Source organism: Aphelocoma coerulescens, chromosome 1 (assembly GCF_041296385.1).
Source record: "Aphelocoma coerulescens isolate FSJ_1873_10779 chromosome 1, UR_Acoe_1.0, whole genome shotgun sequence".
NCBI lineage: Eukaryota > Metazoa > Chordata > Aves > Passeriformes > Corvidae > Aphelocoma > Aphelocoma coerulescens.
Genome location: NC_091013.1, coordinates 80,141,064 through 80,155,931, shown reverse-complemented (window position 1 = coordinate 80,155,931; position 14,868 = coordinate 80,141,064). Strand labels below are relative to the sequence as shown.

Genomic DNA, 14,868 nt, shown 5'->3' with positions numbered 1-14,868 from the left:
ATTGTGAGTCTACATACATAAAATATAAAGTGATGGATCTTTGCCATTAACTGGAAATGGGGGAAAAGATAGAAAGGGCAAATTTATGTTTTGTAATTCTATGCTTGCCTAGTTGCATATATGTTTAACTGGGGGTTTTTTAAATGTAGCCCTTACCCCATGCAAAAGATGGAAAATCTGTATTTGACTTGAGTTCAGATTATCTTAATTTGCATTTTGGTCTGAACATGTGTCTCCTTCTAGGGTTTTGTATGTGCAGCACCACAGTTAATGGTGTCATATGGGTATAGGAAAGGGATTTTTAAGAAAGGACATTTGTGAATATGCACTGCTGTCTCAGAAAGCAGTCCAGTAGTTTTGACCTAAAGGTCTTGTTGATACTCCTTATGTTAAAGTTCAGACTTGGGAAATGCTCCTTTCTATCTTTATAGGGTATATATAAAGTTCTTGGTGAGACAGAGCTAAATTTAGGCCCCAAAGTTATATATTCAAAGTTTAGGTTGTTTGATATTTTCTGCTGCCTATATAATAGAAACATTAAAAAATCTCAGAAAATCACTACATTGAAGCAATTTGAGAAAATACTCAGTAGTGGTTTAAAATGCATAGTCAAATCTGCCTGCTATCTTCAGTACCTACAGTCATTAAGGTATATTTGATTTTTTTTTTAATGGGATATTCATCAGCACACAGACTGCATTAGACTATTTTACCTTTTGATTTGCCACACTTGTTTATATATTTTTGTCGGTTAGATTTATATTGGTAGTGATGGTAGTTCTCTGTTTAACTCCTAAATTGGTATTTCTTCTTTTGTATACACATATTTTAACAATTATTAGTTGAAGAAGAATCCGCTCTATTTTGGGTAATGCTGTTTAGTTGCATGTGGTAATTTTGGGTGGTGTGACTACTAAATGAACAAATCCTTGTTGAAGAAAGAGGAAATGTGTATTAAGGAGTGATTCAAAGAGAAGTGCTGGACATTCCAAGTGTGAGAGAAACAGCCAAAAAGCCTTGTCCATTGGAGTGATTTAGTTCAGCATAGTCTCAGTTCTGTTTTTAGTATTTTGTCCCATAAACCAGCATTTTTGTTCACAGAAGTTTTAAATAGTTTAATTACTAGGATTGTATCAAATGTGTGGTGATTCTGTTTTTAAATCAATCAAAAAAAAGAGAAATATTTATGATTAATCTATAAAGAAGTGTTAGATTCCTTTCTTGTACAGCAAAGATGTCCTTATGGAATCAAATATATATATATATGTTTATATATTTATATACATGGCTGATGGCATTCTACTGGCATGCAATGTTGAATAGCTGTTCATAATTTTTTTGGTTCTTCATATTTGACAAAAAGGCATATACTGTATACTTCACAAGTACATCATGAGGAGGATCAGTATGTCTTCAAATGCTAATTTGAACAGTAAATCAAGTTGATGTTCATTTAGGATAGAGGATGGAAAATCAGTAAGGATTCTCAGTGAATGCTCCCATAACCTGAAGAAATACAGGTTTTGAAAATACTTTGTGAAGACTGAATATTAGGAGATGCAGTGGGAAGGGAGGTAATGGTGGGCTTCAAGAACTGCTTATGCAGGCCACAGCTCCCGCCAGCAAAGCTGCTCCAGCATGGGCTCCTCTCTCCATGGGGGGCACAGGTGCTGTCAGCCTGCTCCAGCACAGGCCTCCCATGGAGTCACAGCCTCCTTCAGGCCTCCACCTGCTCTGGCATGGATCCTCCTTGGGCTGCAGGTGAATCTGGGCTCCCCCTTGAATCTCCATGGGCTGCAGGGGCACAGCTCCCTCACCATGGGCTGCACCAGGGGCTGCAAGGGAATCTCAGCTCTGGTGCCTGGAGCACCTCCTGCCCCTCCTCTTGCACTGACCTTGGGGTCTGCAGGGCTGTTCCTCACATATATTCTCACTCCTCTCTCCCATCTGCTGTTCAGCGTTTTCCCCCTCCTCTTAAATATGTTATGACAAAGGTACCACCATTGTCACTGTTGGGCTCAGCTTTGGGCTGCTGGACCACTTTGGAGACAGCTGGAACCAGCTGGCTGACGTGGGATCAGCTCCTCATGCTGTGCCACACAGTCATCCCTGCAGACCCCTGCTACCAAAACCTTGCTATATAAACTCAACACACTGGCCTGCTTCCCTGCCCCATCCCATATTTTCCACTGAGGCTCTCTTGGTCTTGCTTGCTGCTCTGGCAGTGAGATGGCAGTAGGAAAGTGAAGGCATGTAAGGCCCCATGCCATCAGTTTGGTTAACTGTTCTGTCAGCAAGATCATTCTGAGCAGGGTTTGTTTACAGGATGGCTTCTGTACCAGTATTTGATTTATATTAGGGTGCTCTCTTGCCTTGACATGTGTGACTGAACAAGTAGTAATGCAGCAGTGGGAAGCAATTGAAGAATTGCTAAAGGAGTTCCAACTATTTATAACAGCAGTGACCTAAAAATACACTTCAGTGGTTGATTAAATATGGGAACATTACTTAGAAGTATTTTTTTTTTTATCCCTATGGAAGCATAAAAGGGTGCACCATAATTATTATTTTTATAATCATTATGGACTATCTGATATGCTTCGAAAGGTTTTAGCTGTGGGTGAGTGTGAAAAGATTAAAACTATGCAGAACATAAGTAGGCAGTTTCTTAAAACTGCTTAAGTATGTTCTCATCAAGTTAAATTGAATCTAAATAATACGGTTTTAGTTGGGAAAGGTCTGCATAAAATAAAACCCAGGTGTCTCATGCAAACAAATGCTTCAGTTTTTTATTAGAATAGAGGATTTCTCATGGTAGCAATGTTTTAAAAGCCCATAAATTAGTTCAAAACAAGCATCTCTTTTATTTTCTTGAGTGCTCTACGCTCATTTCTTTTTTCCTCCTTTTCTTCTGTTACAGTGGAACATATCACTCCAGAGATGAAAGCACAGATAGTGGACTTAGCATGAGCAGTTACAGTGTACCCAGAACCCCAGATGACTTCCTGAACAGTGTTGATGAGATGGATACAGGTCTGGTTTTGTGTACATTTTCAATGCGTGTTTTCCAAATACACTTGTATCCATTTGCAGTGAAAACAAGCAACCCTGAAAAGCTGTGATACTTTTTGCATTGTTTTTCTACCTTCTTCTATTTCCCCTACTTCTGTACTAGAAACATTATGGTTAGATTTGTGAAAAAATATATTTGTAATCAACTGTATTGGGAGGATGGGGAAATTGCTCATAAGTAGTATTACTCCTGTTTTTATAAGGAATTTGAATGTGTTTGCTTTCTGAAGTAATGTTGTTCAGAGCTAAGAATAGTACCTCATCCAGTGTTGTTAATACTACACCAAAACTATATTTGACTTAGTATTGTCTTTTTCCTTCAAGTATAAAAATTAAATTATGCTAAATGACATCAAAGATCTGTAAGATTTGGGTCAGTAGGTGAAAGTTTGAAACAAAATGTACATCTGCATGCAGTCGAGTTATCTTTGGGTTTTGTCATGGATTTCTGAGTCATGCTGCTTGTATGATGCAAGAGGTACATGAGTAACCTTTACCAGTTGTCCTGATAAATTGGAGGTTTGGTACTTCCAGTATGTTTAATATTCATCTCTGTGTTAAAACTAGGTGACAGTATCGGCCAAAGTAACATACCATCCCATCAGAACCGTTTCCCAGACTACCTTGAAGCCATTCCAGGGACAAATGTGGACCTTGGGACACTGGAAGGAGATGGAATGAATATAGAAGGAGAAGAACTGATGCCAAGTCTGCAAGAGGCTTTGAGCTCTGACATCCTTAATGACATGGAATCTGTCTTGGCAGCCACCAAGCTAGATAAAGAGAGCTTTCTTACTTGGTTATAGGGGCCTCAGGGAGACTGAATTCTAAATCTGTGAAGGATCTAAGGAGATTAGGACATCTGTATCTGAAGTTCAGAACAAGCCAGTGTGGTGCACTTTGGCTTGTGTTCAGAAAAAGTAAATGAACAAATATTCAACAAGATTCTTTGGGTTTGCTCTTCCTTGTCCATCGCTGCTGTTATATATTGCTGACTTTTTTCCACAGTTGACTCTGAAGAACAGACATCTTGATCTTTTTCTATTGCTGTTGCAACTACTGTTCAAGGGGGGTGGGGAGGGATGATGAGCCTATTTTGGATGACGAATGCCATTCCTTTTGTCCTAGTGTGCGCTTGCATATCATTTTATCTAAGTACTCAGATTTGAGAGTTAATTTCTGCATGTCACTGCTTGTAGTTTGCTCAGCTAGTTGTCTCCTGCTGCCTGTGGCAAGTGGTAAAACATGACATACTGGGGTGACAAGCCAAAAATGATGTATCTGGTCAAAAGAAGTCAATACTGATTTGGAGATACGACGTAAAGGAGGGCTGAAGACTGTTTGGCATTAAGTGTTCCTACTAGTAGCTCTTGCATTAGTCATGAAGTGCTCTTGTTCATATTTTATGTTATAGTAAATCATGAGTCATTTTACATAGAAACATATATGAACTTTGATTGTTGCCACATACTCTAGCCTAACTTCCATTTGTCAAAAATACTTTTGATTATTTTTGTTAGTTGGTTTAACTGTAGCGGTAGGATGGGAAGTAATTATAGGTGTTCTGGGGGTTTTTTTAGTAGTGAAATCTAAGGGTTTTTTTCTGATTTCACACAGTCTTATTTAAATCTGAATTGTCTGCTTTTTTTTTATACTTAAACCATGCCTATTGTAGCCTGATAAGCTAGTGAGTACATAAACCAGTATGTTTTGCCTGTAACTTTTTTATTTTTTTTAAAGGCTAGCTTTGAATGTAATCATTAGATTTCATGACCAGTGGCTTATTTTTCATGTGTATTTGCAAGACTTCGAATTAGAATCTGATTACAGCAATGTAAAAGTTAGAATCATGTGTCATGTGTACAAATTTTAAATGCATTTTAAAGTAGCAGAACCATTTTAAAATTACATCTAATCTCTCTTCTGGTTTTCAGTTTTGGTCTCTAAGTGAGTTCACATTTTAAAATCCTTAATGGGAAACAAAAATTTATGAAAAGTTTCTCTTAAGTTATCACTGACAGAAATTCTGAACTATTAATATCACTGTGCATTGCAGTGAAAAGGCTAGAACACCAAAAAACTCCTCAATAAAAACTTCAAAGTGTAAGAGTTATCAAGTTCTGTTTGGTGAAAAATAAGCCCTGGACACTATATGTAGAAGAATGTAAAGATACGTGTTAGATGGTGACATGAGCAGGTAATGAAGTGTATATTAGTAGTAGAGCTTAGCGTGGGGTAGAGGTGAATAAGAATTATTTTTATTTTAACAGGAAAAGATGTATCACTAAGTTGTCTGCAGGAGTTGACACAAGTTTCCAAAGAGTATTTTTAAATAAACAAAGCGAGCATGAATCAAACTTTCAATATAAGCTATGAATTTTTGTGGGGCTTTTGGGTTTTTTTCTGATGAAAAATAGTGTCACCAGTTAACACCTCTATAATTAAGGGCCTGTCACCATTCTCAACATTGAGCCTTTATTTTCAAGGGTGTATAACATGACTATAAAGATACTGTAAGCACGAAACTTAGTTTTGGAAAAAAACTCTTAGTTAGCAGGGACTTCTCCTGAGGAGAGATTTTTTGGGTTTTACTGTTTTGCATTTTTTTAAAGACATTGATTATTTTTTAAGCTAGGAACAAATCAGCAAAACAAACAAAAAAACCCATCATATTTCTATTGCCATTTGGATTTTTTTATGCTTCAGAAATAATTCTGTTTTAGGATGATGTAAAGAAGGAAAATTCTTAAACCAAATCCCATTTTAAAAACTGAAGCAGCAGAGGCAGAGATTTGAAATTTGCCACTATAAATGTACATTTACTACTTTACATAAACATGTTAGTGTTTGAAAAACACAAAATTTTGTGGCTTGTTACAGGATACAGGCAAGTTTAAAAATACCAATTTTTAAAACACATTCACAATGATATATATTCTGCTACACCAATAATTCAGCAATTAATAGGCCACTTATATTGTGCAATGACACAGTAGCTCCTAAAGCAGTGTATTGTGTCCAAGATAGGGATTTTAGTAGTATTTTTGCAATTTCATCATAATTCCTCTCTCTCCTTCCCTTCAGGAAAAGAAAAAGACACTAAGTTTTCATAACTTGAATGATCTGACATAAAACCACAACAGCAAGGAAATTCAGAGTTGCTTCTATTTCAGTTGTCTTCCATAGTTGTATCCAGGTATCACAGCACACAGAGAATTGCAGAATAAGCTGAGTTGGAAGGGACCCATCAGGATCATCAAGTCCAACTCCTGGCCCTGCACAGGACACCCCAAGAGTCACACCATGTGCCTGAGAGTGTTGTGCAAATGCTCCTTCAACTCTGTCAGGTTTGAAGCTGTGACCACTTCCCTGGGGAGCCTGTTCCAGTGCCCAGCCACCCTCTGGGTGAAGAGCCTTTTCCTGATACCCAGCCTAAACCTCCCCTGACACAGCTTCAGGCCATTCCCTCAGGTCCTGTCACTGGTCTCAAGAGGAAGAGATCTTACCTGTCCCTCTTCTTCTCATGAGGAAGCTGCAGACTGCAAAGAAGTCTCCCCTCAGTCTCCTCCAGGCTGAACAGACCAAGTTATCTCAGTCATGAGGATTGGGTTCCCCTCAGAGGAGCCACCTTCACTGGCCTCCTTTGGGCACTCTCCAATAGTTTAATGTCTTTCTTACATTGTGGCACCCAAATCTGCCCCCAGCACTCGAGGTGAGGCCGCCCCAGTGCAGAGCAGAGTGGGACAATCCCCTCCCTTGCCTGGCTGGTGATGCTGTGCCTGGTGCCCCCAGGACAGGGTTGGCCCTCCTGGCTGCCAGGGCACTGCTGACTCCAGCTGCTGGTGTCCAACTTGCCACTGACCAGGACTCCCAGGTGCCTTTGTGCAGCACTGCTCTCTAGCATCTCATTCCCCAGTCCATGCACACAGCCTGATATGATGCACTGAGTGCAAACTCCTGACATGCTGTACCTTGCTACAACAGAAATGAGTACAGAACAAATTATCTTTCCTTGCTTTTGTGTGTTTGTCACAGCTTTAGTATTTGAATGTTTTATTCTCATTGTAGAAACACTAAATGGCTTATACTGTATTTGGGTAGCACTGCTTAGGGTAGATACTGACAAACTGGGAATCCTTGAACTGCTCTAACATTATTATGTTTTGTGATACTTATTTTAATTAAGACATTTCCGTTCTCTCATTTATTAGGAAACATACCATAGAGATGCTGTACTGTTGGCAATCAATATTAATTTGGATTTTTTTTTTTAAATTCTGCAAATGCATTGTTTGATGAAGTGGTTAAAATTGTTTGAAATGCAAAAGTGTTTTGGGTAGTATTTTATACTGATGTATATATTGAAACAGAAATCATTGTAATAATTGTAATAGCTTTTAGTTTTAAATACACTATATGCAGACAGATGGGGCTGTACAGAACTGTACTGTTAACATCCAGGCAGGGCTACTGCTTGGGAACAGGTTGCAGTGTCGGTGAACCATATGGATCAAATATTGTACCATTCAGTGTTGGCGCTCACCAATGCAAAAGGAGAAGAGACAATTTCAACATGATTAACACTACATGGTAAATGAGTACTACAGTGACCTTTTCACTTACAAGCATGTTTTTTATACAAATTAGCAGGTGTGCCTGTATAAAATAATTTGTGTTCTGTATCATGGAAAAAGTACTCTCCACATTTAGAATCACAGAATCATGTTGTATGTTAGAGAATTATGTCCAAAATTATATATATTACTTAACAATGTTATTTTTAGATATGAGCATGACTGTAAGCTAGGTACTTAAGTACATTCTGTTACATTATTTTTCTTTATGTAATACTTTTTCAGTTGTTTTATTTGGTATAAATATATACTTTGTGCTTAAACATCCTTGTTTGTTTTTAACATTTAAGGGTATGTAAAGATACGGTTTCCTTCAGTAAGATAGATGCAGTGAATTGTTGGAATGCCTATTGTAGTGCATCTGTTCTTGTCCCCCTTGTCATTGCTTTTGTAGTCATAAACTCCAGGCCTGCAAATACGGTGTGCAAGTTCACCTGGGAGACAAATGAGTTCCACTGACTTCAGTAAAGGCTTAACATTAAAGTGTGCTTGCATCTCTCTGTGCTTGCAGTAATGAAGAGACAGTGACTCTGGTGAGCATCATGCAGCTTGTGTAAAACAATACTTTAATTGCATATGGCACTATAGTGAGACCTAGTAACAGAACATCTGGGTATCTGCTAGAAGAAAGCATCCACTTTTTGCAGATAATGCTTGCCATGTTCAGATGGCAGATAACAGTTTTGGCTAACTCTTAAGTTTATGCATTAATTTGTGGCAGACTATCAATAAAGACACACTGTTTTCATTTCCAAGTTTTGACTTATGAATTGTGAAATATGTAATGACATACCTTGAAAGTGCCTGAAGATTTTAGTTTAAAATATCTTGACAGGTTTCATTAATTTTGACCTTCTGTATAACAGTCTGAAAGACGGGGTTTTTTTTAATGCAGTGCAATTTGGAAAGGCCAAAGTCAGACACAGTTAGCATTTTAGCAGTTCCAGAGTTGTTACTATTCAGCACTGAATGGCCCAACCCTGTTGACTTCAGCACATTTGTGTGTTTTCTTAGGTAAGGGTACAGCCCTTGATGGTTTTGTCTGTTTGTCTTGTTGTTCTGAGTTCATAGCCAGCTTTAGTCACCCAGATCCTTTAAATTTAAATGTAACATCACACCTTCCACCTGGGAGTAGGCAGCCAGTGCCAGGGAATGATAAGGCACCAATTTTGTTTGCTGATATCACTCTCATTTATAAGGTGGTGACATATTGCAGTAGTTGAAGTATCAGTGACCTTCTGAGGCAGCCCTAAATAGACTGTATTACTGCAAAACAGGATATTTGGTCCAGGTATTACAGCCTCACTTGGCAATTCTCTTTGAAATATTTTCAACACTTAGTTAAAAATAAAAAGTATTCATTTCAGTAAGCCAGAAATAATATGCTTCCAAGGAAACAAGTGCAAGTTATCAGCCAAAGAAAGCATTTTTCATGTTGGATCATCAACAGAATAATTATTTTGAGATCAGGCTATGATCTGTATAGCACCTCCTGTTTTGGAGGTTCATTCAGAGATAAACCAGGGCCATTGATTTTATTTATAGTATCAGCATCCAGAGTTTATATGTTGCTGTTGAGGAGTAAAGGTGTGTGTCTTGTCCCTTGTCACCACTTCTTGTTGCTAACAGGGGTTATCTGCACCCTCTAAATTTAGGTGTCATCAAAATAGGAAGACTTTGGTACAGGATGAGAGATCTTGGTTGATGTGAAATGGTAAAACCAACACTAACTGAAGAATCAAACTGTCTTTAGAACAGAGGGTAGAGCTTTGTACCAACTGCCATATCCACTACTTAATGCCTCTTAATTAAAACAGCCAATGTGTTTTCCTCTAGGCACTGAGGGAACATGTTGAGTGAGAAACGTATAAATACTGACACATCTGACAAAGCTGCCTGATGGATTTTGTGGAAAACTCACAGTTTTTACTTTTCCAGGCATACTCCTCTGTCTTTAATGCAGAGGTTGTAACAGTGAATGCTGCAGATCTAGGCTGTTACAGACTGGTTTTATTTTCTCTATATGGGAATGAAGTTGGTCACTCTGATGATCGTATTTTCTATATTAAATTGCCTTGTATTACAACACAATAGGCAAAGTAATTTTATGGAATTTTCCCATCTATTAGCAAGTGTGTTTGGGGTGTGGTGGTGGTTGTTTTGTTTTGTTTTTTAAGGGGAGGGGTCAGGAGCAGCCTTTGTCTTCAATGTTCTGCAACAACAAACTAGATTTCCATAAAAATGGTACGTTAGATCTCACCTGAAATGCTCTTTCTCCTCCTCCCATATATGTTAATTCTGACCTGCTCTAGTATGTGTATTAAATTATATATTGTATTTACCATCTGTGAGTTTTGCTTTCCTAACACCTAAAGACTGGACTGTAATGCTAGGTGCTGTTTGTCCCCGGAGGAGAGCAGAGTTCCTCCTTTCTGAAATCCAGCTGCCATCCTGTTTGAAGTCTGTATTCTAACACAGAAATTACAGTCTGACTCCAAACGTGCTGCTGCCCCAACTTCTGGTACAAGATGGTTATCGGCAAGCACAATTTTTTGAACTATGGTGGGTTCCTGTTCTTGTTGGAGACTGGCAAAGTCTGGCTATACCATTGCTTTGATTTCTGCAGCCAGCTGTCCTAGCAGGAGTGGGGAGTGCCACAGTGCCTGTTGGAGGACTCCAACCCAGCACCTAACCTGATGTTAGCCGTGATTGGGTTTTTTAAGCTGACAGAGTAATTCAGTCTTTCTCTCATAGTTTCATTGTTAGGCATGCAAATACAATTGTCTCAGCTCTCTTGACTGACAAGGGGCCCTTTTCAGACTTTGCCAAGCGCTGTAATCCTTTCTTACCCATCATCTGCTGTTGAACTGTGACCCAGAGGCCTCTGAGAGGTTCAGCTGCAGTCCTGGACTGTCAAAGTCTACAGTCAAAATGAAGTAACTGGTTATGTTTGTGTATGACAAAATCCCAAACCCACAGTGTTAAGAAATGATGTGACTTAGGTGGTGGTACCTCAGTAATGGCAGTAAGTGTGAGGTACCTGCTGGTTAGGCCAGTGGGGTTCAGCCTGAAAGTGGTTATCAGTGGCTGTGTAGTCCAAGAAGTTGCTGGCAAAAGCAAAGCCTGTGGGGCAGCCTGACTCTTGCCATACAGGAGAGATTTCAGGCTGTAGTTGAGAAAAGTGTCAGTGCTACAGAAGGTGACAACTGCTGGGCTGATTAAAGCTCCCCTGTCAATGCAGCCTGTACCTGCCACCTCCTTCATCCCTGCCCACAGCTGATTCAAGCAACTGCTTTAAAGCCCTGGGGTTCAGATTTGTATTTGCCAGTGTGTAAAACTGTGGCTTCCTTTACTTTTTAGATGTTTGTTTTTCACTAAAAAGGCCTTTGTTCCTATGAACAGCATTTCAGGATCTGGTAATCTTTCTGTGGATATAGATTCTTCTAATTAATATGAATGTGATAAGCACCAATAAATCACTGAGAAACAGAAATTCCTCTTTGAAGCTTAGTGGCAAGAATGCTAGAAAACCTGTCATCAAACAGTAGTATCAGCATCCAAGTTCCTCTCATCCATGTACTAGCCATGGTTTGGAAAACAAACTGGTTTTACATGAAAATCCATGATTGCAGTAAGGCTCAGGTTCTTCACAACTGCCATCTCTGCTGGTGAAATTTGCTACTGCAGTATGTGGATTTTGCTTTATCATCACCTTGAAAAGAAAGTAATGGAGCCCAGCGAGGTTCATGAAAATGGGAAGCAAGCAGGCGTGTACTGCTGCTGCATGAGGACCATGTTTCTTAGCCCTCTTGGAAATGTCTTCCTTTGAAGACATCTGGTGGTCTTTGCACTTGACATTTGCTTGCATTTTATTTTCAATGTCACTAACATCTAACTGACCACATTGTTGAAGTGATTGCACTGGTGACATCTGAAACAGGATAAAGATGGTTTTTAAAATGTAATTGGGTACAATCTACTTGGGTACACGTTGCCCTGGATAAAGGCAGCTCCCACCTTGTAATGGCACATCTGACTTCCTGCTGTGCCTTCCAGCAAGGCATTTTACCATTTCCCAGGAAAGCCATGTGCATGGTTTAACTTGTGTCCTGGGAGCACTGAAATGTTAATGTTTGCAAAATGCTTTGAGGGTTAAGCATTAAGTGCTTCCTATTAATTCATTCTTGAACTGTGCTGTTCCAGGGCTCTTCTACTCAGTGACATCACCCCATATGAATATAATCTTTGCAGTGTAGTATAAGCTATGCATCTGATTCTACAAGTTTAAACTCACAAATGCATTATAGAAAGGTCATATATTGCATGTCAAATTATGGTTTTCACTGGCATGTGGACACTCAGTAGGAAGGGTGAACTGACTCAAGTTAGCCCTCCTGTGCTGCTCACCAGCTAACTTTGATTCCCTGCTATTTGGTAGAAAAGAGTGCACAGTTACCACTGACAGATTAATGTGCACCAGTTCTTCCTTCTCTGAAAACTTTTGTGCCTAAGTCCTTAGGTGTTTGGTTATTTCTTAGATTTTCTGGGAAGCCAGAGTGACCCTTTAGGTGTAAAAGTACATTGATTGATCATGAATGTGAAGGGAGAAAAATCTTGCCCCATTATATCTATATATACAGGCATAGAATATCATTGCATGCATTTGTGTGTGTGTCTATATATAGACACTATATATAAACACTAAGTTCCTGCCTAAAGACAACTCAGTTTCTCATGAACATTTTATTTGTTCTAGGCTTCACAAGGAAAAAAAAAAACAGTAAAAGTGTCATCCCAGTTACAAAGTCTGCATGGTTGTTGCTTATTTTTAAATATTTAGTGTTTTAGGTGTGATGTAGAATCATTTCAATCAGAAAACCAGAACGAATAATGAGAGAATATGAACACATGTGTTATTCCATTGTGCTGCCTCTCAAGAAACCAGTTTTGAGCAGTCAACTTCTGGGGACTTAAAGGCACCTTGCATACAAAAAGCCCAAACCCAAGGGGCTGGGGTAAGAGTAGGGTTGCCAGTCTCTGCCCCCTGTGAGAGAGTATGTTTTGCTTTTAAGCTGGGACCGAAGGGAAGTTGGCTGCAGGTCAGATTTGTCTACACTGATGTTACCCTTCACATTTAATGCATAATCCCTGCTCTGCACCTTAGTGTGTGTGCATTCTGTAACTGCACAGTCACAAACAAAGGTGTGTGGCTGTGGAGACTGGAACTGGTACATTATGGAGCAAAGAGTTTACTCATAGCAAGGATTAACCCCTAAGCGGTGCCTAATGCAAGAGTGCCATGTTCCACTGACACATAGCACATACTGTGCTACTTGCTCCAACTATTTTCTTTAAATAGAGATTAAGATGTTTTTGGATTACTTCCCCATCCCCAAGATCCCATGACAGTTGCTGGGGTTTCTTTCAGTTTTGAAGATTTAAGATGCCTCCATGGGTGGGCCTAGACTGTTTTAAAATGTATTAACATGGATTTACTCTGCACTCGAGTGTAACTTTTTCTGTGCTCTGACTTTGTTGCTAGGTATGTCTTTGTTAGAGCAGCAGCGCTGGATATAAGATGACAAGTAGATGTCCAGGCATTGGAAGCATACTTGGGGTGCTTTTGAAGCCAGAAGTCTGGGAAGCATGGAGTTAGGAAAGACAAGTCCTGCTTGAGCAGCCTGATCTCCTTTTATGAGCAGGTGACCTGCCTGTGGATGAGGGAGAGGCTGGGGATGTTGTGTGCCTGCACCTCAGTAAAGCCTTTGAACCTTTTCCCACAGCGTTCTTCTGGAACAGCTGGCTGCTCATGGCTAGGTCAGGTGCACAGCTGGCTGGCTGGGTGAGAAACGGGCTGGATGGCCGAGCCTAGAGGGGGTTGGTGACTGGAGTTACATCCATCTGGGGGCCAGGCACAAGTGGGATTCCCCAGGGCTCAGTACTGGGACCAAACCTGTTTAATGTCTTTAGCAATGATGTGGACGAGGGGATGGAGTGGCCCCTCAGCACCCCAGGGAAGTGGTGAAGGCACTATCCATTTAGGTGTTCCAGAAACAACTGGACATGGCACTCAGTGCCACGGTCCAGTTGACAAGGGGGTGTTCGGTCAAAGGCTGGACTCAGTGATCTTGGAGGTCTTTTCCAGCCATAATGATTCTATGATTATGTGACCTTAGATCTTGAATCAGCCCTTTGGACTCTGTGCTGTGCTTGCACTGGACCTAGCCTGCTACTGAAACAAAGAGGAGATTTTGATACCCCATAATAGGCAAACAGTGCTCTGACTGCTTCTAGAACTGACTACAGTGGCTACTATCTTAGGCTTTTCTTTTGTTTTTTTCCTCATTGTGTCATCTGTAAAAATGGATGATATACTTTCTATGTTACCCAAATACTCAGATCTCAGACGAGATGTTTACATTTTATGCATTTATATGAACTAATACTTTGCATATATTTGTGAACTGTATTTAAAAATACACAAAATTCAGAGGGGCTTCAAGTGTGTCATAAGACAAGATCAGACAATGAAGTGTTTGGAGAAAAAATGGAGACTAACCAATTGAGACAGATACACAGACATGTACTAGGAAGTAGTCAGCTACAGGAATCATAAATTAGGACCTACTAGTTCAGTAGATAAAATTGCTTTTGTGGCTCAGGAGATCAACACAAAGTTGACTTATCTGTTATTTAACTGGCAGATAAATATATATGCTCTCATGGAATGCACAAATGCAAATACATTAGGCACAAAGGAATCCTGTGCTGGTTCATATCAGTGAGCAGCTGGAGTGCTGGTCAGACTTTGATGATGAAGGACAGGCACTCAACATGGTCCAGAGGCAAGCAGTGATGATGAGGAAAATGTGAGAGAGGAAGGTGAAAGTAGCTGGACTGTTTATCTACAGACAAGCTGACTAAATGGGGAAAGATGATCAAGTAAAAGGCAAGTGCTACCATGAATCTATTATCCATGGAGTAAAGGGCGAGAAGTTACATTGGAGTAAGGTAAACTTTAGGTTAGGAAAACTTTCTTTTATTCTTCTGGCTGTTTGGTTGGGGTGCCTGAGGAGGCTGTAGTAGCTCCATTGTGGCAGCATTCAAAGAAAAAGTTTGATGAGCATCTCTCAGAAACGGGCTGGGGCTGACCTTGGAGCAC

General features: G+C 39.8%; 1 protein-coding gene across 8 annotated transcripts in view; it reads left to right on the top strand.

Moving 5' to 3' along the window:
• Nucleotides 1-5,815, top strand: part of YAP1 (Yes1 associated transcriptional regulator) — an 86,843-nt gene extending 81,028 nt beyond the window's left edge. For all 8 annotated transcript variants that reach the window (XM_069014882.1, XM_069014896.1, XM_069014887.1 and 5 more), the window contains 2 exons: nucleotides 2,921-3,033; nucleotides 3,640-5,815. In XM_069014882.1, the coding sequence (XP_068870983.1) occupies nucleotides 2,921-3,033; nucleotides 3,640-3,878 (352 nt within the window). In that variant the 3' untranslated portion in view covers nucleotides 3,879-5,815. The remainder of the gene's footprint in view (nucleotides 1-2,920; nucleotides 3,034-3,639) is intronic.
• Nucleotides 5,816-14,868: the final 9,053 nt, after the last annotated feature.